This window comes from Periplaneta americana, chromosome 4 (assembly GCF_040183065.1).
Source record: "Periplaneta americana isolate PAMFEO1 chromosome 4, P.americana_PAMFEO1_priV1, whole genome shotgun sequence".
NCBI classification, from domain to species: Eukaryota; Metazoa; Arthropoda; class Insecta; order Blattodea; family Blattidae; genus Periplaneta; species Periplaneta americana.
In genome coordinates, this window is record NC_091120.1 from 197494179 (window position 1) to 197520031 (window position 25853).

Consider the following 25853-nt stretch of genomic DNA (forward strand, 5'->3'; position numbering starts at 1 on the left):
AAAAACGAGATGACAAATTGAATTTATTTGAATATTATTTACAATTAACTCTAATTATTATAGTAACAGAACATAACCTTCTGCGACAATATTGGATTTCCAGCCTCCGTGACTTTTCGCTAATTCTCTTTCGATTGCATATCCGAGAATAATCTATACTGCGGTTTTATAATGGTACAAAGCTGACTTGTCATTGGCTGAACACCTGTAAGCTGATTTATCATTGGCTGAACACCTGTACTTTAATGAGTAGGTGTACTTTAATGACATGCATTAAAGGACTGCTACCAGGTGTATAATTACTACATTTCGGCATGGTCGAGCATAAAGAAATTAAAGGAACAGATACATTTGAGTTTTATGGGACAGGACTACATGAGCCCTGTTACATGATTTTACTAATATTATTAGGATAAATTTACAAATTACTAATACTAATAATTTTTGTTGAATAATACCCATCAGCTTACCAATATTATTAGTGGTTTTCGATGGAAAAATTATACAAATTGCAAGTTTGCCACATCACAGCCCCTTGAACTATAACTGAAGGGTTTTTGAAAAGAAAAAACATAGTCACCTCGCTAATAATCTGTAATAATGAATGAATTCAAACTTATAAAAAAAATATCAGTAAACACTAACACTAATAATATTAGTTTCAATTATGCAACAAGATCTTGTAAAATTCACTAATAACATTAGTATTTTACTTGTAATTTGTAAGTTTTCTTTTTAGCAATGTGCAACAGAAGTATTCTACAAATTTACAAATCACAAGTAAATTCACTAATATTATTAGCTTGTAAATTATTACGCAACAAAGCCCTTTTCGTTATGTTGGCACAGAATCTTTAGGAAGAGAAAGAAATACTCACCCTCTCACTTGCACACAGTTGAGTAACCTCATGTCCCAGATATAAATATATTAAGGGATGGTAGAAGAGGCCAGACAGCTTAGAATAGGGAGTGCTGTTTGTTCAGCTGGTACTCTGGCTGGTTCCATCTTACTTCTCAACAGCGAAACCGATCTGCACCTTCTCCAAGAAACTCTGCCCCGTTTACTGGAGGAGATCCCCCTGGAGGTAAGGCAATGCATGCGGTTGCAGCATGATATCATCCAGCACATTTCACACTTAATGTTCGTGGAGCATTCCTGGACAATGTATTTCCAGACAGGTGGATTGGCCATCACTGCTTGGCCACCAACATCTCCTAACCTCACCAGCCTGGCGTTCTAATGGGGTCAGATGGATGTGTTAATATACACCATTCTTGTAAATGATGAGGATCTAAGTAATAGGATTTTGGATTCAGCAGACTCGATATTTGCTGTCCCTGGGTTAGCGATCAGTACATCTAAAAATGTAATGTCTAATTCCTTAGGTCTAACAGAAGGTCCAAGAAGGAATATCAATATGTCTAATGTAAAATGAAGCCCATTACATCTATGTCAAACTTACAATCACGTCCAATACCTTTATGTCTTAACTTATGACTTGTCAGCTAAAATTACTTCACTACAGTACAGCCGGTCGTTCTCCGGCCCTGATGTTTCTAGTTTCATTCACAGTGGAATTTCGAGGTTCTTTTCACAACTTCAAAACGCCACAGTTGGCAATGCTGGTCACTACCTTTCTCTCTCGTTCCCTCTTCTCTTTCCAAGAGAAATGTCAGAGCCGAAGACTGGCCAGTTGTAGTTTAGTTACAGCATTTGTAACAGCCCCATCAATCAGGATTTCTTTTGTTACTTCATCTTTTCACATATAATGTCGAAGGTAGATAAAAAAAAATTTGAAAAGTTGTGTTTTCAAATATTTTATGTGCAGTGACAGTTTTCAATCTACACCTCTTCACATCAGTGATATGTATGTGGAATGGATTCTCTTTAAGGATTCAGGTCTCCCTATAATACACCACACAAAGCACCATAAATAAAATATTCTATTTTCATATCCAATATGGATAGGTTTTCTTTTATAAAACACTTCAACTGCATTACTGAATTTGAAGTATTAAATATAATTCTGTTTTCATAATGATGGTTAGAAGAGACAACAGCTAGGATGAATTTGGTTTCAAAATGCATGCCTCATGCACACAGTGTGCTAATGCTTCCATTCTGATAATAGCAAAGAATGTTATCCAGAGTCTTGTTTCACTTCTTTCAACTCGTAAATCTGAAACGAAAGGAAAGTTAAGTGATTAAACAATGGACAAATGATTTTAATCGCAGCTGATATTTAAGTGGAAATAAAAACTAAAGAGTATCATTCACTTTGCCATGTAGCAGGAAACAATGACAGGGGTTTAGTCATGATATAGGAGAACCAAATAATAGCTGTGTTGATTTCATATGAATTTATTGAAGTAAGAATTGGGTATTATGAACCAAAGTCAAGACGGTCTTTGTAATTTAAAAGAGAGTGGGACGGGTGAACTTTCGGTAATTTTCAATTAAACATAGCATTTTCGAATTTTGTTTCTGTGAAAAATGAATCAGCAATCTCTTATTTACATATTGACCAAGTTTCAGCACTCTGTAGCACTTGGAAGCATACAAATTACGTCATATTTAGATGGCTGCACCCATGAATTTCAATTCAATACAAACTTTACAAGCTGTTACAAGTATATTTCGTCATGTTCAAAGTGTAAAGTCTCTTATAATTTTGATGCTAAGAACACGAAATTTTTGCTGCACGTTCTATATACAGTAGAACCCAGATTATCCATCATCCTATTAACTGATTGTCGGATTATCTGACAGTCTTCGTCTTGCTTTTTTTTTTCTACAGAAACACATGAAGTTTTGTACATTATAATAGCACGTTACTTTTTCGAGAGAGAATTATTACAAGACTTCGCCCTTACACAGTATGGTCTACTGTTCAAGTTGTCGTATTGTATAACTTCTACATAAAATTTCTTCCACGGATGTCAAAAGAAATCGTGTTGTACTAAGTATCAAAAAGTGCAAATAGAGTGGTTTGAGGAACGAGAAATTGTGGCACATCTCAGAATACGAGAGTGGAATCACAACGTATGCAATGTAATAAAAATCAAGGATAACGTGTATAAAGTACCGGTACGTAAATCTACTACATGAAACGTCCACTCTTCCTATCTTCCGATAGCCATTATAAGGAGTTTCCTTGCAACTTAACCTGTTGTTAACAACCAGACTTAAGTCAGTGAAGTTCTGATCCACTACCTAGAGTATTCAATACAAGACCATAGAGGAGCTTACAAGCGCATAAGCATATTCACTAAATTTACGAAAATCTTTTATGGTTTGGATTATCCGATTTTTTCAATTAACCGTTCAGCCCACCCTCTTCATTAACACGGATAATAGAGGTTCTACTGTAGCGTGATTAAACAAAACACAGTAGCACTTTTTTGATAAACTAAATACTTTCGAAATTGAAGAATAAAACATATTTAGTGGTCACCAAAAATTTAAATTTTGAAGTTGCATATTTAAAATTTTCTCCCCATTTATAGACATAAATTAAAAATTCAGGATATTTAGTTATTTTCTAGCCATATCAGAGATGATGTAAAAGAAAAAGTCATGCATGGAACTTCGTAAATTTTGTAAGAAAGATATAAATTTTGATTCTTTTTTTTTTTTAATTTCAATAACTTACAAATCATTAATCTGATCATAATGAAACCTACATGCAGGAATACTTAAAGGAAGAGGATGTACAAAATATGAAGTGTCTACATTAAATATTATAGAAAATAGAAATCTCATCCAACACTATATTTTCATCACATCTCACCAACCCTTGCAAGAATTTTTACGAAATTTCTTACATACGATCGTGACAGTATGATTTGATGACCACTGGTTCACGTGGTAGTAGAGATGGGAATGTTGGGGTGAAAAGTGTGGATATATATATATAAAAAAAAAAAGGAGTTCTTAAACTTATTTCTCCGAGTATCTACCATTAATTCAGGGTACTTAAGACTTAAATATAACAACAAAACTTGACAAATATCCTACCTGTATATACGCCTCTGTGAGTGTGATCATCTGTGGAAGAATATCTGTCACGTGGAGATCCTGCATTTCGTACCATTTTCCGCTACCCTGAAAGACATAAAGAACTTCTTTACTCTCTGTCAGTGCTCACAATATGGTATAAATTCTATTAAATGTCACAGAGAATTTAAAATTTTTTAAAGGAAAATTATAAGACAAACCTGTGGAGCTATTTACGGTAAAACCCCATTTTAACATTCCTGTTTTTAAGAAAACCTGTTAAGTCCTAGCCAAATTACCATAAGAATAATGTAACTAATTTTCGCTTTTAAGGAAACGCCCAGTTTAAGGAAGGTCCCACTTTTATGGAATACTTTTCAAGTGGATTTTTCGATACTGAAGCTCAAAGTATCGACTCAACTTTCAACAATCAATACTACCAGCATATTCGATAGTAATGTGGCAGCATTATTCTTTACAGTTCTTTATGGTCTTGCTTTGCATTGCTTTCACAGAGTGGTTGCTTTGCTTGCATTGTTCTCGCGAGTTGCGTGGATTCTTTTCCAAGTTTTTTGTTAGTTTATACTGTTTATGCATTGTTATAATAGCAAGTAATTGGAAAAAAATAACTACTGGACAGAAAGTGAAAATAATAAGCATTGCCAAGGCTAATCCTCAAATAACAGTATCACTTAAGGCAAAAAAAGCATGGTTTGTTTATGAGGAATAATGAAGATGAAAGAAGAAATCGACCGTCACTTTCTTACATTTTTCTGGAGATGAAAATGAAGTTTTAAAATGATCTTGTAAATTAGTGTATACAGACAGATATGTAGAGTGACAATAAGATTTTACATACAATTGGGGAGGTTTAGAGTTACAATGACAGTACTGGGAGAAAAAGAAACAATTTAAGACTATATTAACTAGGATAACTCAAAACCATAAAAAATTGAGTTACAATGTTAGTACTTGGGAGGGTCGAAATTTTCAATGCCGAGTTTCAGTGGGGTTTGGGTTCATCCAAATGGAAAAACATTCACGCTTCACCATATGAAGAGTTAAAAAATATTACTGTACATACTCGAATAACAGCCACACTCTAATTCCATGGAAAAAAAATCTTAATTTTTTTTATTACAAAGAAAAACTTGGCATTTTGTCCTCGAAATGCCCAGAATTATGAACAAAGTAATATATATGGGAATAACATTTCAGATGATCCGAACATTTGCTAATCTGAACAGGTTTGGACCCGAATTATCGGATTAGCGAGGTTATGCTATATTTATTCAGTCTCACCTTGTGCAGCACATGGACACGGTAAGTGCCTTTGCCAGGTTCTCCATCATGCACAATATTGGCTACTAAATCGTATGTTGTACTCGCATATTTCTCTTTCACTTCAGGTGTCAGGATATCTCCAAAATCAACATTCCTATAAATCAGAAAATAATATATGTAAGAGCAGGCACTGAATTCCTTATATCAACAAAGGAAATTTGATATTGCATGATTTACTGTCAGAAAAACTTTGTGTCGAATGAAAGAAGAAGAAGAAGAAGAAGAGGAGGAGGAGGAAGAAGAAGAGGAGGAAGAAGAGGGAGAAGAAGAGGAAGAGGAGGAAGAAGAAGAGAAAGAGGAGGAGGAAGAAGAGGAGGAAGAGGAAGAGGAGGAAGAAGAGGAAGAGGAAGAAGAAGAGGAAGAGGGGAAGAAGAGGAAGAGGAGGAAGAGGAGGAGGAAGAGGAGGAAGAAGAGGAAGAGGAAGATGAAGAAGAGGAAGAGGAGGAAGAAGAGGAAGAGGAAAAGAGGAAGAGGAGGAAGAAGAAGAAGAGGAAGAAGAGGAAGAGGAGGAAGAGGAAGAGAAGGAAGAAGAGGAAGAGAAGGAAGAAGAGGGAGAGGAAGAGGAGGAAGAAGAAGAGGAAGAGGAAAAGAGGAAGAGGAGGAAGAAGAGGAAGAGGAAAAGAGGAAGAGGAAGAAGAAGAGGAAGAGGAGGAAGAAGAAAGTATCAAGTAGCAGTGACAGCAATATTTATATTTAACGAAGCTTCCAAATAATTTAATATCATTCGGGCTTTTATGGATAATAGAGAGTGTACATCCTTTTTACTGTTCTGCAATCATCTGTCCATATCTGAAGGAACATTTTTATCTTGCTAGTTATGTTCGTAATTCTGGGACAGGTTGTAAATGCATCTTTGGCTATTCTGTGCAAAATTTCATTACCCCCCACATCGCATGACTAGGAACCCCACAATCTCTTACAAGCTAGCAGCTATTATGAAATACAAGAAACAGAAATAAAGTTGTAACTCTATAGTCTTTGTTCACACATAAATAAAATAGTGTCATGATTTAAACAAAGCTATCTCCTTTGGAAATGTGTCAGGAACGAAGAAAATGGATTGGTTCTCGTATTTTGAGTGGTATTATTTGTGTGATTGTATAATCGAGATTTTTGCTGACCTCTGCTTAAACGGAAATGAAAGACAAAAAAGAAAACAAAAACTTACTTCACCGGGAAGTTCACAATTGTAGGATTCTTCTCCACGAAGAATGTATTTTTTGTGAATCTCTGAAAAAGAAAATGAAAAGATAAGTATCAATGTACATCTACAAACCAGCTACTACTGCCAGGTAAGAAATAAGATGTTTTGCAGATCCTCTCAGTAACCCCAAACATTACAGCTACGAGGGTCACTTTGTAAGTCATGACAACTGTATTATATCAACCAATAAAGCTGCAGGAATAGAAATTCACTATATGCGATTGAAGGTCACTGGAATGTGCTTCACAATGCTAGTACCAAATTGGGGAAGGTACAAGGGGCAAAAAAAAAGGTAAAGGTATCCCCGTAACATGCCATGAAGGCACTTGGGGGGCATGGAGGTAGAGCCCCATGCTTTCCATGACCTCGGCACTAGAATGAGGTGGTGTGGTCGGCACCACGCTCTGACCGCCTTTTACCCCCGGGAAAGACCCGGTACTCAATTTTATAGGAGGCTGAGTGAACCTCGGGGCCGTTCTGAAAGTTTGGCAACGAGAAAAAAAACCTGTCACCACCTGGGATCGAACCCCGGACCTTTCAGTCCGTAGCCAGCTGCTCTACCAACTGAGCTACCCGGCCGCCGGTACAAGGGGCAATGGTAAGAGAAATTGAAAACGTTTAAGTAGAAATCATTGTTTTATTATGCACAAAAGGAAACAAAGTACATTACTCACAGCTAGCACCCTTCAAAATAATCCCCCAAGGCTTCCACATATCTTTGGCAACGATGATGCAGGTGTTGAATACCTTTGGGTGTGTGCAATTCATCTATTTGTACCACCTCTCGTCGAAAAGCTGTTAAGATGTCCTCCCTGTTTGCAAACTGCTTCTCACACAGCAGCTTCTTCAATGGCAGAATGAGATCGAAGTTGCATGGACTGAGATCAGGCGAGTAGGGAGGATGTTCCAACGCACTACCACCCAATGCTTCTCGTAGCTGAGAATGACACTGACGAGCATTTCTGCCCTAAAGAACTGCAATTTTCATGTATGACCGTTGTTCAACTTACATCCATCTCGGAACAAAGCCGCTAGCATACTAACTTTTGCATGTGCTGTCAACTACCCATCAATGCACACAGACGCAATCTGACGGTGGCATATTGTACAGTGTACAACAGGTTTTCAAACGTATATACTGAACTATCCACATTTTCTGTTATTCAGAAGATATAACATAGTTGCCATGACCTATGAAAGACCCTCGTACATAAAACTGGTTTTAAAATGTTGTCGTGAAATTTTAGTAACATCATCTAAAATAAATATAAAATTACTTGAACACACTCAGAATTTAGTTTTATGTCTGATAACAGGTTAAAACTACACCAGTTATATAATTACAAGCTATAACAGCCAACAAACCAATTATATTAAAACTAGAGACTATTGACTTATGAAGAATTAACAAGACTTTCAGATTCTGAAAAAATGGAACAAATATGAACATTGTAAATAGAGGCTAAATACCCAGAAAACTTTCTTACAAGAAGTCCTAAAATTGAATGAAACTCTAGGAATAGCTAAACAAAAGGAGAATTTTCTACCTATTAATAACCTGATTTGATCACATACATGTACAACACAACCTATGCTTAGACAACATCTTTAACAAGAATGATATTTCTTCTCAAGAAGCAAAAATTGTAACACTGGGAATTCTGCATAAAACATATCCATTAAGTAATCGGACTTATACACAGATGATTCTCTCATGGACCCAGAGGAAGGAGCTGGAGCAGAGTGAATTCTTTTCCTTCTATAAGAATGTGGGGAAAAATACCACAAATTTTGATGGAGAAGCTGAAGCTATTTACACAATCTCAAGGGAAAAAAAGAAACTCTCTGAATCATAATCCACAGTTAATTCCCGATTTACCACAAAAATCGCCTGTAGCTGCATTTAGATTGGCAACAGGCCATGATTGTTTGGCCAAACACCTGCATAGAATTGGAATATATCAGTCCCCTAACTGCCCATTGTGCAACTCAAACCAAGAAATGGATTCTGAACACCTCAAAATCTGTGCTTCAGTGGCTGACCATGGTAATGTCTTTGAAAAATATTGGAGTGCAAGAAGTCAAATGGTTTTTTTGTCAAACGCCTGGCATTAGAAAACAACAACAACAACCCATCAAAAATTATTCTTTTTTTTTTTTTTTTTGGATTCATCACTGCAAGAATATAGTCATATCAAGTGACTCTACAGCCGCAATACAATCAATAGTATCAACAAATCAATCACAAATGGAAAAAATAAAAGAAATCCATTCAATGATTAAACAAATTCAAAGTTTAAATAAAATCATAGTTCTTCAGTTGATTCCTGCACATTATGGTATAAGCGGTAAATGAGAGAGCCAACATTCCAGCACAGAAAGACACTAAAATTGAACAACAACAAAACTATAATTTTTCATTTTATTCAATTAAAAAGGTTATTAAAAATAATTATAATGTCCAAATATTAAACACTACAGAAAATTCCCACTGGAAAAATTTACTAGAAAGATATGATGTAATTTCTGATCTACCACATAAATCAGATCTCTTACAGGTCAAGGTTGTCTAGGTAAACATTTACATAGGGTTGGCATCCCGTTTACTTCCAAATTGTGTATTGTGTTCTCAAGAAGACATGGATATGAATCATTTAACGCACTGTGAGGCACTTCAAAAAAATACAAGTCTTACATCTAAATACTGGGAAGCAAGAGAAAAAATAACTCAATTGTTCAATCAAGAGAATTAGATACCTACCTACATTACTGTTAAATATATGAATGCGTAATACAAAGTGACTGATTACTAAGCTGGAACATAAGTTCTCCACTTTGTTGTTATGGAAAGTGTTACAAATAGAGTAGCATATATAGAACATTACAGTTTTCACTAATTACACACATAATTAAAAATGGGAGACAGATACTCTTTTCTTAACAAAATCGATAAAAACAATCACTAAAATATTCAATATTATACCCGAAATATTTTTACAGATTTACTGATATACTTAACGAAGTAAGTTTAACCATTATTTAAAACACATTAATACCAACCTTAATGTAGAGGATTAGATATGGCGGCAAATCTGTGATTTCAAATCTCTTCATAAAATTCTCTTTGTACGTTTTGTATTCTTTTTCAGTTTGTGCATTGAATTTCTGTAGAAGGGTGTACAGGTTTACCTGAAACATAAAAGCAGTATCAAATAACCGAAAGGAATACAGACAATCTGTAGACTGAAGAAATTTCCAACCATGGCAAATGAATTTTTATCAGGTAGACGCTTTGCTGTGTATTTTCCATACACTAGTGGGCCTCTATTTTAATAATCTTGGATGGGTGAGCCTTTCGAAAAAAAAAGAGGTAAATTGTACTACATGTTTGACTATGAAATATAAAATAGCGACACCATCAGTTCATGCAAGCATTAATCATGTAGAGGCAGAATATTTTATTAATTAAAATTTTTTCCCTCTCGACATTTTAAGCAATAATCAAGTTTGCATTCTTTCTCACTATCCATCCACATAAAATTAAGATAGAAAAACTGAGTTGTAAATTTTATAATTTTACTTCAGTTATAATAATAATAATAATAATAATAATAATAATAATAATAATAATAATAATAATAATAATGGCTTTATTTAACCTGGCTGAGTTAAGGCCGTAAGGCCTTCTCTTACACTCAACCAGGATTAAAACTTGCTTACATAGTTGAAAATAAAACTGGATCAGAATTAAGTAATTACATACTGATACAATTTAGGTACATAATGAGATCAAAAGAGGTAGTTACATAAAAATTTACCTCATAAAATAAAAATAAACATAGTGGAATACATATTAATGTTGTTAGAATCAAATACGAATCACATAAAAACAGAAGCCGATAATTCAATAAAAAAATGTACACAGTAAAAATAAATATAAACACATTGGTATACATATTAGTATTAGATTACAATTAAGTAGGATTTACATAATTAAACCAGAAAGCGACAATTGAATAAAATGTACACAAAAATAGATTAATAAAAAAACAACACAGTGGGATACATATTGGCGTTAAGTGATAAATAAACACAATTTACATGATTATACAATAAAAATAAGGAACAAAAAAAGAAAATAAAAAATAAAAATAAATACAGTTGAACACATTCTATTAAATATTTGCAACGCGTTAGGTCTGGCAACTCATCATAAGATATTTTTCTAATTTACATTTAAAGGAAATTAAAGTTCGGAGTTTTATATCTTTTTATGGCTTAAAAATTCAGGTAAGTACAATTTAACAAGGGAATTTAATCCATTTATTGATTACGTGGTTCTTTTTAAGGAAATCGATTGAATAATTCTGTTATTTTTATTAAGATTTAGATTAGTAGTTGGAGCAATAGTTTGGCTTTATTTTTTCACAAAAAAATATGGCATTTAGAAGAACATAAAACGCAACTGCTCATATTAAAAATGCAAAATAAATGAAAACATTTGTAATTATTATATATACACACAGAAGAACAGCGGGCTATACTAAATGGGATCTGAAAAGAAATTGTGAAATTTTAAAGGAACTACAAACTCAACCAGTTTTAGATTACACTGGTCAATTTCAGTCTAATTGGAAACATCATTTGGAAAGAATGAGTAATAGTAGACTCCCAAAGGCAATTTATGATTATGTACCACATGGCCAAAGATCTGTGGGTCGTCCTGCTAAGAGATGGCGTGCAAATTTTATGTGAGACCGTAACAGGCCTTGTGGCCTAACACTCGTCAGGCAGAAGAAGATATACATATATATATATATATATATATATATATATATATATATATATATACACACACACACACACACACACACACACACACACACACACACACACACACACACACACACATACACTATGTAAATTTTTTATTTCAGTTCACATTTTAGTAACTATTTTGGATGTTTAGTGCTTTTTTCCTGGCTATTTTTAAAGTTTTAAGTGCATATATCAGAGCTCTAGTTATTATGTTACTTTAATAATATAAAGATTTCTCTTCATTTTGTACAATAGCACGGTCGGTCCTTAACTTGCTATTATTTACCCCAACTCTACAAACATTGCTCATCAATGTTGCCAGTGCCAAGAAGCATAGATCACTTAGTTCGTCAGAAACTATCCAGACTGCAACACAGGTAATGGGTCTACATTGTTCATAATGGATGATGATGATAATGGAGAATTTTTAGGACATCACAGAGGAACTAGAGTACCCAGAAAAAGGCTTATATCTCATTAAGTACAAAAATAATCCAAATTCACTGTCATTGATACCTGTGGAATGATGTTCTCTCGAAATTCATCCTTGAACAGAGGAGGTGGAGGGAGATCGCAGGTCAAGTACAGAAATGGAGACTCTGTCACTTTTTCTTGGTACTCATCCATGAGTAGCAGGGCCTCTTTCTGCTCCTCTTCGAGCTCAATGGGTGGAATTTTACGAGTGTAGATTCTCATAGAGCCTAGGAATGAGCGGTACACAATGGAAGAGTCTCGTTTCTTGGTGCCATTCAGAGCAATGTGAAGGGCATTCAGGAACCAGGACAGGAAGTCAATTGGATCACCTGCAACAAATTAAAAGCACGTAGAAAATAAATAAAATATTATTATTATTTATATTAGTATACGTTGAGGTTTTAAACACTGTTGTATTTCCAATAACATGGATGGCAGTGAGGATGACATTTTGTGGAAGGATGGTCAAGGTGCAGAAAGTTCCAGTTCAGAAGATGAGGCTGTTAGAGAAGAAGAGGAGTGTGAAGAAGAGGAAGAATGGAAGTGAACCAGACGTGTGTGGTACTAAAAACTTAGAACTTAGAGATAAAGTTACAGTTTATTAGTTTTCTTTCATTCTACAATGAAATGCCAGTATAATGAACTCAAGGGGTATTGTAATTACTTTCGTTAAAGTGAAATTTCCATCCAGTCTGCTGTCAAAAAATCTGAAAGTTGGAATTTATAAAACAGTTATATTACTGGTTGTCCTTTATGGTTGTGAAACTTGGACTCTCACTTTGAGAGAGGAACAGAGATTAAGGGTGTTTAAGAATAAGGCACTTAGGAAAATATTTGGGGCTAAGAGGGATGCAGTTACAGGAGAATGGAGAAAGTTACACAACACAGAACTGCACGCATTATATTCTTCACCTGACATAATTAGGAACATTAAATCCAGCCGTTTGAAATGGGCAGGACATGTAGCACGTATGGGCGAATCCAGAAATGCATATAGAGTGTTAGTTGGGAGGCTGAAGGGAAAAAGGCCTTTAGGGAGGCCGAGACGTAGATGGGAAGATAATATTAAAATGGATTTGAGGGAGGTGGGATATGATGATAGAGAATGGATTAATCTTGCTCAGGATAGGGGCCAATAGCAGGCTTATGTGAGGGCGGCAATGAACCTCCGGGTTCCTTAAAAGCCAGTAAGTAAGGAAGTATAGTGAAATTTCGTTAAACCGAAAATCGATTAAATCTGCCTACAAATTGTATCCCATATTACGGAATAACAGATACTGTACCTGGGTTAAGTGACACTGTATATCCATATTATATTGCAACTTCAATAAGAATGGAGGAATTTCGTTCACAACTGGAGTTTTAGCAATGAGTGTGTCTGTGATATAGATTGGTATTTCTTCTTTTTTTTATTTTATTGAAATTAAACAGGATATCATCTGACAGTTTAAAGAACATCTGAGATCTGGATGAGGCTTGCTACTAAAGTACTTATTTCGAACACCAAAAGTCACACCGTCCAGTCAATCAGAGCCAAATTTAATATTGAAAAGAACCATATAATCAGACAAAGAGGCAAATGAGAGTATATAAAGAAGGATTTATAAATATCTATTATAACAGCTCGAGAGTTTGTAGTCTTCTGCAGAATTTCTGGACTTATTTAAAGCTTCAGAAGTGTTGGATTAACAGATAATGGCTGTAAGAAGTTGCGTACCTTGTTCGGTGAACTGGAACTTCTTTCTGCTCCATAGTACGACAGCTTGCAGCATTTCATGAGGAGAGACATGCGCCTTGAAGTTGCGCGGGTTCCACAGTTTCCTCATCAGTTCTCCGAAGCGCTGAACTAGCAGAAATGAGCTGTCACCTGGAGGCCTCTTCACACGTGCGTAATTTATCTCACGGAGGAAATAATTTCTTAAAGGAGTCACATGTGATAATGCCTGTAATAAACATCATGAAGTATCCATAACCAGATCTAGCAGAAAATACACTGAAACTTTCAAGTTTACGACAAAATAGACTATACGAGCTATTCCATCTCAAATCGACCAAAATATAGAGACAATTGGCCTTACAATTTCTAAATACAATGAAACTTTTTTTGTATGTAGAGAACTGTGATACAATGCTTTGTGCAAAGATTGAAGCCTCAGAACTTCATAGTGTTTAAATTTAAAATATTTAAATTTATCGTATTTTCATAAAATTTGCAACTTTGAACTGTTGTAGCTCCGAAACCCTTTCACCCAATGATCAAAATCATGGTTTATTTTGGGGAAAAACGTAATACGGCGAACGCAAAGCTCCGCCCACGTCCCCTTTCCACTTTTCCCCTACAAGCTCACCACACACCCTAGCGGGAAAGAGTGGAAATAGGGGTTTAGGGTGGGGTGACATGTAGTGTAGGAAAGTGGAACAAAAAGAGTAACGACATCTACTAAGCAAAAGAGGAACTTCATCCTGTCAGTCTCTCTCTCTCTCTCTCTCTCTCTCCTTCTCTGTTCCTAGCTTCATGTCTCTCTCTTTTTCTTTTTCTTACGACTTCGCAGGAGGGGAGATTCGATCCGATTAAGTTCGTACCTAAACCTAAACGCACGCTTTTAGTTCACGCTTTAGACCTCTCGACTACCGAGGCGAGTTGGCGATAGAAGGGAAAATGAATCTATTTAAGTTTAAGGGAACTGCCACAATGTATTGTAGAAGGGGACAATGACCGAATAGCGTGGGTAGAAACTGGTGGGCTTGTGAATGTCGCTTGGTAGGGGTTGACTACGGGGGTGGCTTCATTGTGTCCGTGTCCAACTTAGTGTACAGACGTAACCACGTGTAGTGATGATCCGTACCGAAGACGTGTACTCATTACGAGTGTCCAACCTGTGGGAAAAAAAAAGACTATTGTGTTACTTCGAGGACGTGCAAAGTTAACAGGTGAGTGTTGTTTAATGAAAACCACATTACATTGTGTTGTGTTGTGTCAGTACATGTTGTGGACAGTTGTCTAATGCGTACTGTCTAATGCGTATTGCATTGTGGTTGTGGACAGTTGTCTAATGCATATTGTCTAATGCGTATTGCATTGTGGTTGTGGACAGTTGTCTAATATGTATTGTCTAATGCGTATTACAATGTGGTAGGCAGTGATCCATCGAAGCGGGACATATAGTAGAGAGAGACAGTAGAGAGAGAGAGAGCAGGCGAGCGAGGTGCCGAGAGGCGCGGGTGGGGATAACTTCCCCTACTGGCGTTCGCCGTAATACGTTTTTGCCTATTTTGATGCTGAGAAATTAAAGTTTATATTGACATATAAACAGATTTTCTTACTTTTTATGGAAATGAGGAAATTCAGATTTTTCCTCATTAAGACGCCTTTGGCTAGGAAAAAAATTTTTTAAAATATATAGTTAAATTCCGCATTTAAAGTACAAACAAACACATACTTTTTACTGATGGTATGTTGATAAGAAAGTATTGAAAATATCAAATAAAGAAAATAAATACCATGCGCATGAACTAACCAGCTGACTGTGAGGCGGGAGCTAGCCAAGACAAGCAAGGCCAGGAGACAAACACGTGATGTGTTGTCTAGCAGCGCATGGCTGTGCTAGCTTTATCATAGGTTTTCATAAACACAGGAGCAAATGACGCCCAACGCTCGCTTATCTTCAGCTCTCGGCCAGTGCGTGTGGTACTGCACTGTTCAAGTCTAGGCGTGTGAAAATAATTTATTTAATACCCTCAAAACTTATTGCCGTACCACTAACCAAACAATACCGAATCCCTCTTAATAATGCAAGGTTTTTTCTCAATATTATTTTTACATTTTTACAAATGGCCAAAAAGCCTAAAAGTAAGTAAAATCAGATTATCTGTCCCTCTGTATACAATAAAAATAAGGATTACTTCTTAACATAACCTACCAAATGTCAGCTTCAAAATGAGCTCCCGTTCAATGTTGTGCAGTAAATGGTTCCAGAGTTCTGAGCGCTGAAAGAGGCTTGTTTTTATAAAATACGCTAAATTTGTCGCTCAATAATACGAAAATCGTTTGACTTTCGATAGTATATTTTTGAAAATGCACTCCCTTCATCACTTTGTATAAGTAGGGAAAAAATTAGAGCATAAAAAAATTCGAGGTTTTTTACTGACCGATTTCATATGAAAATGTCTAATATACGAAAGCAGAAGGGGAAAGGAAGAAAATAAGCAGAGTGTAAACACAATGCTCGGTATAGTTAGGTGAATCAATGAATCGAACAGAAAATAACACACTTGACTTCATAACCAGTAAAAACTCAAAATGTACCTAAATACCGTAAAGAGGGGTGACTTTGAACACCGGGGTGACTTTGAACGCCGAGGTGACTTTGAACAGTAATTATGCGCCTTTCTAAATTAAATGCTGTACCTAATTGGGATAAAACTGTTTAAGTTTTCAATAAACTAATTCAGTTCTTTCGCAATTGGGTACAGCATTTAATTTAGAAAGGCGCAAAATTACTGTTCAAAGTCACCTCGGCGTTCAAAGTCACCCCACTTTACGGTACCCAATGTTTCTCTTTATTTATGTTTAACATAGCACTTACAAATTCGAATTACAAAATACTTGTGCAGCAAATGCTGTAAACTAAGTTCATTAGAAGTTCAAATAAAAATTTTTCACATTTCCTTTCAATGAAGAATAGGCCTACCAGTCATTTTAAAAGTTATTTGCTTTCATAATAATGAAACATACTCTCTCTGAATGGTTTTTTATGCCAAATACTTTTTCTTGAACCTATCTATCTTCAGTTTTTGAGTTTAAAAACGAAAACGCAAGTAACAATGTCAAGACGATCAGTGGATTTTTCATGTGGGAGTATGTATATCACTGACAAATACTCATATCATAGCATTAACTACAATATTTCACTTTTAATGGTAATTCTAGTAAAATAAATTAAATTCCTACCTGCAGAATAACGTTGCAATAGTCATTTGCCTTAATATTGTTAAGTCCCACTATTCCAGGAAGATACATGGTGCCATCAATTGCCCGAGACAGTTTATCACTGGAATCCATTGAAGATATCTGCTCAGACGTAAATGTAGGGTTAAGAACGTATTTGATATCATCCAGAGACGAATCTGAAAATAATATAGAATCACAATATGCACTGAAAATGTAAATAATCAAAGTTCCTTTTCCCAAATCATGAAAATGTTATTGTCCATTAAAGATACATAGAGGATTGAAAACATTGCAATTGTGATAAAAACTAAAAAGGTAAGAAGCACATTTTCTGCTCCTTTTTTCAGTTTTCTTTACATCTCATCATAATTGTAACCCTTTGAACTCAATATCATTATCGCGAAAAATTCTATAAATCGATATTACAGCGATCAATATTATATTTTCAGTGAAATACAAGCGATTTCGAAGAATGAGTTTTTTTTTTCAATTGAATCATTTTTTTCAGATTTTGTTTCATTCTTCAGCACAAAGATGGGAACTTAGTTTTTGTGGAGTATGCCATACTGTAAATTGTGCATGTGCAAGATTCATCTTTGCCTTTGTATGTTACAACCAAGTGCACCAGAGAGGTCGACCTGGTTGGCAAGTTGGTATAGCGCTGGCCTTCTATGCCCAAGGTTGCGGGTTCGATCCCGGGCCAGATCGATGGCATTTAAGTGTGCTTACATGCGACAGGCTCATGTCAGTACATTTACTGGCATGTAAAAGAACTCCTGTGGGACAAAATTCTGGCACATCTGGCAGACGCTGATATAACGTCTGCAGTTGTGAGTGTCGTTAAATAAAACATAACATTTAGCACCAGAGAGTATGTCTTGATACTCTCGGACACGGACAAAGATAAGGACACGATATTGTTCCTAGGCAGGGGTCAAGGGAGGCACCATCTGTTGTAATATTTTTAGATTTGTCTACGTATTATTTAATGGAGAAAAATAGTTATTGTTGTTTTCTCCAATGGCCGCAATTTGGGATCATTTAACCCATTTTACTTCTTGCTTCCCAATAAATGGAGAAAAATAGTTTATATGCAGAATTTAGCGGTGATTTAACTTCTCACAGTACAAAGAAACATTTACATTGAAAGAGTAAAAATTCAAGGGAATTTCATTCTTGCTTGGCGGTTTTCCCTGAATGTAGTATTTATTTATTTAACCTGGTAGAGATAAGGCCGTCAGGCCTTCTCTGCCCCTCTACCAGGAGATTCCAACTACAATATCAACAATAAAATTACAATTAGTATTAAATTTACAATTACAATTACAAATAATATTACAATTAGTATTAAATTTACAATTACAATAAAATCAAAGTACGAAAAGATTACCTGAATAATTAAAGCTAGATAATTTATCATAGAGAAACAAAGAATATTTTATATTTACTGAATTACAAATTAAATCTAGAATATCAAAATTGTATAGTGATGAAATTACTGAATATTGAAATATTTTGTGATAGATTAAAGAAACTATTTACAAGTAATCAATTACTGACCAAGTGCCTAGTAAGTTTTCGTTTGAATTCAATTTTATTTCGACAGTCCCTGATGCTAGCAGGTAGCGAATTCCAGAGTCTTGGCAGGGCTATTGTGAAAGAAGATGAGTATGAGGAGGTGCGATGGGATGGTATTGTTAGTATTGTTTCATGACGAGAGCGTGTGTTCAGATTATGGTGGGAAGAAAGGTAAGTGAAGCGAGACGACAGGTACGAAGGAATAGAAGAGTTCAAGATTTCGAAGAGAAAGAGAAGTGAATGTAAATTTCTTTTCTTATCTAGTTTAAGCCAACCTATTGCTTCCAGGGATGGGGTAATATGATCATATTTACGAACATTGCTTACAAAACGTACACACAAATTATGAGCACGTTGAAGTTTCATTTTGTTGTCGCTGGAGAGGTCAGTCAGTAAAATGTCCGCATAGTCGAAATAGGGAAATGCAAGTGTCTGCACAAGGGACTTTTTTAAGCAAGAGGGGAGATGAACATTTATCCTTTTTAGCACATGGATAATAGAATATACTTTTCTGCAGGTTTCTGTGATTTGCATGTCCCAGTTGAGATTATTATCCATGTGAATGCCAAGATTTTTTACTGAAGAACTGAAAGGGATATGCACTGTACTTACTTAACAGGGGAAATGTCGAGGTGTTTTACAGCGTCGGTTTGCCGTTTGTGTCCTAATATAATTGCTTGTGTCTTTCCAGGATTGATTTTAAGACGGAGTTTCTTTGTCCATGTCACAATCGAGTCAATGTCTTTGTTCAATTTATCTATAGCGTCATTTACTCGGTCTAAGCGGGAAGAGATGTAGCATTGAAGGTCGTCAGCATACAAGTGATAGTTACAATGCCTTACAAGAGATGTAATATCATTGACATATATTGTGAACAACAATGGTCCGAGTACCGATCCCTGTGGTATACCTGATGTTATGTCAATGTGTATTGGCAACACTGCTAATTATCGTCATTATTTCGTAATTTACTCAATATGCTATACTTGTTTTTTTTAAAGATGGGACATAACAGTTAAGCGGCCGAGCTTGGAACTACAGTGCTATGTTGCCAATATGGACTACCAGGCTGCCAGCTGATGGAAGCTAGCAATTGACGTTAAAACGGCTGATGTTAAAACATTCATTGACAATTGACGCGAAGGTAAGAAAACAATACAAAATTCGACAGAGAATCAAAGACGAAACGTACCAATGCTAACCTTGTGTGCACAATAAATGTCGCGAAGAGAGCTATTAAGCTAATTAAGCACTCACAACTTGGAAACGGTAAGTTTGGCAACTCGACCGTTGTTACCATAGCAACAGGCCTACCACACTATGTGACATTCAGTTGTTTTTCCGATCGCAACGCTCCTGTCATGTCCCATCTTTCAAAAAAACAAGTATACATATCTAAAATCTGGTAGAACTAGCGGGAAAACCACTAATTTGGCAGCATTGGGACTAGTGTGCAGCCTCAACAGTGTATTCTATGTTTAAAATTCAAACACGTTAGATTCAAGATTACATATTTCCAACAACTTTCCCCTTTTTTCATTTTTCGCTATCTGCACTAATAACTGAGTTTGTATATGTCGCCAGATTTTTTAATCACACTGTATAATTATGTACTATGCAGTAAAATAAAAATATACATACCAATAATTTCATAATTATCTGGCAGGCAATAGAACCGAAGAGTGTGAAGATTAAGGAATACATGGTGACTTTCTCCTACACTGTGAGTGTATGCGTGTGTGTTATTTCCCCTACCTGCAGACAACAATAAAAATGTATTATAATTTATTTCACATGAAATAATTAATTTATTAATAAACATAACATTTATCTGTATTGGACCAAAGCATTTCACTGCAATAACAGCAGAGATTCTTAGTTAATTAAGAAGATCTTTGAGTGCAACATCAAGTATGAGACAAAGACAAGTTCTCTGTGGAAAACCCACAGATCCATTTCAATAATTCCTTTCTACACTGACACAAAAAAGTACCATATTTACTCCCGTAATAGACGCCATCACAAAATGTACGCACCCAATTTTTTAGAATAATATGTTGGGGAAAAAATTCCAGCATTATGTACGCATTAAGATTTTCAATTGTTACCTGTGGAAATACAATCGTAATGTTGCAGGTGAATCCAGAAATTCATATGGGATAAAATGTTTTATTTTCGCTGGCAGAGTTAAGGTCATAAGGCCTTCTGTTTCACTCAACCAGCCTTAATCAATACAATAGTGACATACATATGTAAATTAAGAATATTTACAATACACTAAAGATTCTAGCAGCAATAACCTTGAGTTAAATTTTGACTAGTTGTGTTTACTTAATTTCTGATAAAGCCTATACGAAAAAGTAATAATTTGTGAGCTAATATAATACAGTTCAATCAATTGTATGCAGTACAGAATTATAATTATGTTAGAATGTTAGCTGGGAGATCTGAGGCAAAAAGACCTTTGGGGAAGCTGAGTCATATTCAGTATATTCAGTGTTATACAGTCAGAGCACACAACATAGTGCAATTGACAAAGAGACATTGCATATCAAATCATTAACCATTATTAAAAATAAAATAGGACCCAACACTGATCCTTGAGGCACACCATATTTTACATTCATGAGCTTAGATTTATTGCCATCAATGAAGACACGCTGCTGACGGTTACTAAAATAAGACACAAATAATTTTAATTCATTACCTCTAATACCATAATATTGTAATTTTTCTAATACCACATCATGCGAAACACAGTCGAAAGCCTTACTTAAATCACAAAATGTAGCAGAACTGAATTTATGGTCCTCAAGACCTTCTAAAATATAACTAATAAAACTAATAACAGCTTTGGTTGTAACAGAATTAGATCTGGATCCATATTGAGATTTACAAAACATATTATTAGATTCAAAGTATTCACAAATTTGATTCTTTATTACAGTTTCAAATATTTTAGCAAAAACAGGAATAAGCGAAACTGGCCTATAGTTACTGGGTTCCATTTTGCTGCCCTTCTTAAAAATGGGAATCATCTTGGAAATCTTTAAAGCATCAGGAAATATGCCAGTGCTAAGACAATCATGGGAATATAATATTAAAATGGATTTGAGGGAGGTGAGATATGATGCTAGGGATTGGATTAATCTTTCTGAGGATAGGGACCAATGGCGGGCTTATGTGAAGGCGGCAATGAACCTCCGGGTTCTCTAAAAGCCATTTGTAAGTAAGTAAACATACAAGTAATGTTGCATGCACTTATCATGTTTACATTTTCAAAACAAAGAGGTAATTTATAGAACAGAAATGATGTGCTACACTTTTTTATTCATTTCATATATTATGCACTTTACATTATTACTGCTCGTAAGCGATAGATATATTGATGCTCCTGAAGTCGTACAATCGATCACTTTCAAAATTACTTGAAGGTCCGATGTTGAAACCAGTTGTGATTATCACGTGGGATGTCAAGTAGTTGTTATTTTTTCCCCTAAAATTTTTTCCTCACATATAATACACAACCTTGATTTTTAATCCAAAAGTTATTGGAATAAAAGTGCGTCTATTACACGAGTAAATACAGTATATTATATACTACATAAAATTACAACAGAACCAACATAATGCTTCTGTTCACAGCAGTATTTTGTTCTCATTGTTGAGGGATTTCCCATCTCAGAGGATGGTTTATGCCTCGAGACCAGCACATCATGAAGAACATTTCACCAAAATATGAAACCATAAAATAAATGTTTCAAATGTTAAAATATTTTCGTTCCTAAACCATTTGGAACAGGTTTACATCATTATTTACAAACTAAGCCCTTCGAGATTAACAGTTTTGTCCATATTTAATATGAAATAAAATGCTGCTTAATTAAACAGTTTGTTAGCAACATCAAATCTTTCCCTTATCTCAACACAAGTAGGCAACTCGATTTTTTACACTGAAGAAAAAAAAGTTCTTACACTGCCTGGACTTAATGCTGGTAACAATTCAACTCAATATGATGAAAGATGAGTGGAACAGAGAAAAATTCTTTCCTGCACCGGGATTTGAACCCGGGTTTTCAGCTCTACGTGCTGATGCTCTATCCACTAAGCCACACCAGATTCCCATCCCGATGTCGGATCGAATCCTCTCAGTTTAAGTTCCACCTCTTGGGTTCCCTCTAGTGGCCTCCCCTCACGCACCGCGTCATAGATATATGACAGTGGGACCATGTCCACACACATGTGCAGAGGTGCCCTTGTTATGAGTGACTAAGTGGCCGGGATCCGACGGAATAAGTGCCATCTTAAAACACTAAGGCCCAATTGTATAAAACTCCCTGACTAAAGATCAACTTTCATCGAAGATCGGAAAGTGAACCGAGTTCAGACACTTCTTCTATTGCATAAAACTTTTCTGCAATCAAATTACCTAGGTTCAGATGCAATCTAAGTTCACGTGAAAAGGATATGGCAACATCGCATAAACAGGTGAAGTATGTGATGCACGGGCCATGTTGTACAGGTTTGTTCAGTGTTGCCAATGTAGCGACTTTAACTCTCTTTCAACGACAATTTCTTTTAACTTTTATATTGCTTAAATAGGGATTTAGCGACCTTTCTAGCACCCCATAGTGACAAAATTTAATCTTTCTTTGTTGATAATGAGAAATCTAGCGACTCTCCAATTACTTTGGCAACTTCCTGTACACTCTGTTGGAGACACTGGTTTGTTTTGTGCATTGTAAATAATGGCGGACAATAAGAAGAAGGTTGACCGTCCTCCAAATTGTTATCATGTTATAGTGTTTGATACTGCTAAACATAATAAAGCTTTATAAAACGACAATTTTCGTTTAGTAATACAGTTCATTGAAAATTAATGTATCTATCATATCCATTAATAATAATTAATGGTTGTTATAAACATAATATAATTATGGGTTAAGTTATTTGATACTGCTGAACATGATAAAGCCTTATAAAATATAAGAATGCTTGTGTATTAAGACAAGAAATTGAAAAAAAAAAAAAAAAAATATATATATATATATATATATATATATATATATATATATATATATATATATAAATGTACGTATCATATCTATTAATATTAATAATAATGGTTATTCTTTTTGCACAATCTGCCACTCGTATATTTCAAACAGAAAATAAATAACTGAACTTGGATCATCTAACTTAATTGGAGAAATTTCTTCAGTCAAAGTTGACTTTAGTTTAAGACAAATTAATCTCAGATTAGACACAAAATTTCAAGTTCAGCTAGAAGGAGAATCAACTTAACCTCTGATCTAGGATTAAATGGTTTATACAATCGGCCCTAAGTGATTATTCGCATATCATATCTTATTATTACGATGTACCAAAGTACATATGATATTTGCGTGCAGATATTCTGCGTCATCATATGATGAAAGAGTAATGGAACGGAGAAAAATTCTCTCTGGCATCGGGATTTGAACCAGGGTTTTCAGCTCTCCGTGCTGATGCTCTATCCACTAAGCCACACCAGATTCCCATCCCGATGTTGGATTGAAACCTCTCAGTTTAAGTTCCACCTCTTGGGTTCCCTTTAGTGGCCTAGCGGAGAGAATTTTTCTCCGTTGAGAAATAGAAATAAATAAATACAAAATTATTACCCAACCAAAATAAATTAATTGTTGAAACAACTAGAATACAGGTAAGCAGCTACAAACCGTGCTGTAACATTGCGAGAAATCAAGGCCAACTATACAGAGAAGTTTGTGAAGTAATAATTCCGGGCAAAATAATTCTTTTTTGCAAGTACAATTTTTTGGTTCACGGAAAATACTCGTCTTTATTCGCAGATCAAACACATTAACTTACTGTGCTCATTTCAAGTGATATTTTGCAAAAACATCTATTCAGAAAATACAGCAGTCATCTTTACTGATCTTCACTTGTTTCTCTCCCGTTTCGTTCATGGCTCGACACAACATGGTCACTAATGCTAGAAAAAAGGATTATTTCTGCAGCGAGTTTGTGATGGTTTGGCAATAACTGTTTGAAAACTGTTACAACTTCAACAACTGTGCATGATCAGCGAGACGATTGGTTTGAAATGAAATTAATTTCAACCATCCTATACAAACGCTCGTGTATTGTAAAATAATTTACTAATCCAGTATATTGAAGCTGTAATTAAATTTCACATTATATTTTAATAACCAATATAAAAAGAATGGAAACATAAAAATTAATGTAAAAAGTAGGCCTACGTGTGTGCCAGTCCAGTGGATAAAAGTAAAGCACAATGTTCTTAATGCACATGCGTTAATATTGTTTCAGATTGCTTTGCGCTTGATCCGCAAGTTTTTCTGAACATCAGGAAATGGTTGGTGACGGTTTGATATGCTGCAAGAACGCCTGATTTAATCAGCATGTAGGCCTAGTCAGAGTTTGAAGTTATTGCTGCACGAACAGTAAAATCGATGCTCATGACAATTGGAAACTGCTGCAGAAACAAACTTAGTGTTTACTCACCTGTATTCTAGTGGTTACCACCATCGTTAAGTGTTTTAGATAGTTTTTTGACTGTAAATATAGTTTAGGCGTATAATTCATAAAGATGATTGAACTGGTTCATATGGTTACCACATTGAAGTCCCATTACGGAAAAAAATTGTTACAAACCTTGAAAATACTTTCCACAAACAAGGCACGCATACACATTGATTCTAGAAAGAGAAACTGAACACAGCTTCTCAAAGTCAAAATCTAACACCTGCCTGTTGATTGTATCAAGATATGGGCACAAACGATAGGTCTTCATTCCCTCCTTTCTTGGAACTGAAACAAACATAAATGTATATTTGACTACTCTATTGGATCTATTCAATTTTTTAGATGTTTTATGCGAGACAAATTGGAAAGTTGGATAAATTTGAGAACACGAATTCCTTCCTTTCCCTCTTCAAAATTCTAACCTTGTGCACACAAAATAAATTATTGGCACTGAAAAGGGCCTTGTCGTAAGCATGATGCGCATTCGACAAACGCAGACAAATCTGCTCTTTTTAGTTTTTTTAAGAGGTTACAATTGTAACTGTAGGTGAGAAATCCGTATACTGAAATTTTCCCAGTATTCAATGACAGAAAATCTTACTTCTTGGTTCATCAATCTCATCTATTGGATCAATGTCTTCAAGTTTTCTCTTCAAGCCTCCAGATTTCAGAGCTGTTTTTAAAGGTTTTCTAGTAGCCATTCTTGTTTTCGTTAAGTACAATATACAAGATTATTCATATTAAACCCGAATACAAACACACACCAACACTTTTGATTAAGTGGTAGTTTTCGTCGTCATGCTATAGTAACATTTACGAGATATCGAAAGATAACTCGCATTACCAATAGCGAAACTAAATTGTTCATAGATCTTTTCAACTTATACTTTTTGGTCTTCTTGATTGAATTTAGCAGTGGAAAACATAACTTTTATAAAATT

At 35.2% G+C, this 25853-nt stretch overlaps 1 protein-coding gene across 1 annotated transcript; it reads right to left on the reverse strand.

The window, feature by feature from the left end:
* Positions 1-1926: 1926 nt before the first annotated feature.
* Positions 1927-25808, reverse strand: Usp39 (ubiquitin specific protease 39). Its single transcript, XM_069824566.1, has 11 exons — positions 25514-25808; positions 25042-25197; positions 20008-20121; positions 16789-16964; positions 13555-13780; positions 11880-12166; positions 9606-9734; positions 6510-6571; positions 5300-5435; positions 4019-4105; positions 1927-2180 (listed from the first exon to the last, which is right to left on the reverse strand). The coding sequence occupies exons 1-11, from the start codon at positions 25611-25613 to the stop codon at positions 2142-2144; spliced, it is 1512 nt and encodes a 503-aa protein (XP_069680667.1). The 5' UTR covers positions 25614-25808; the 3' UTR covers positions 1927-2141.
* Between the last annotated feature and the right edge of the window lie 45 nt (positions 25809-25853).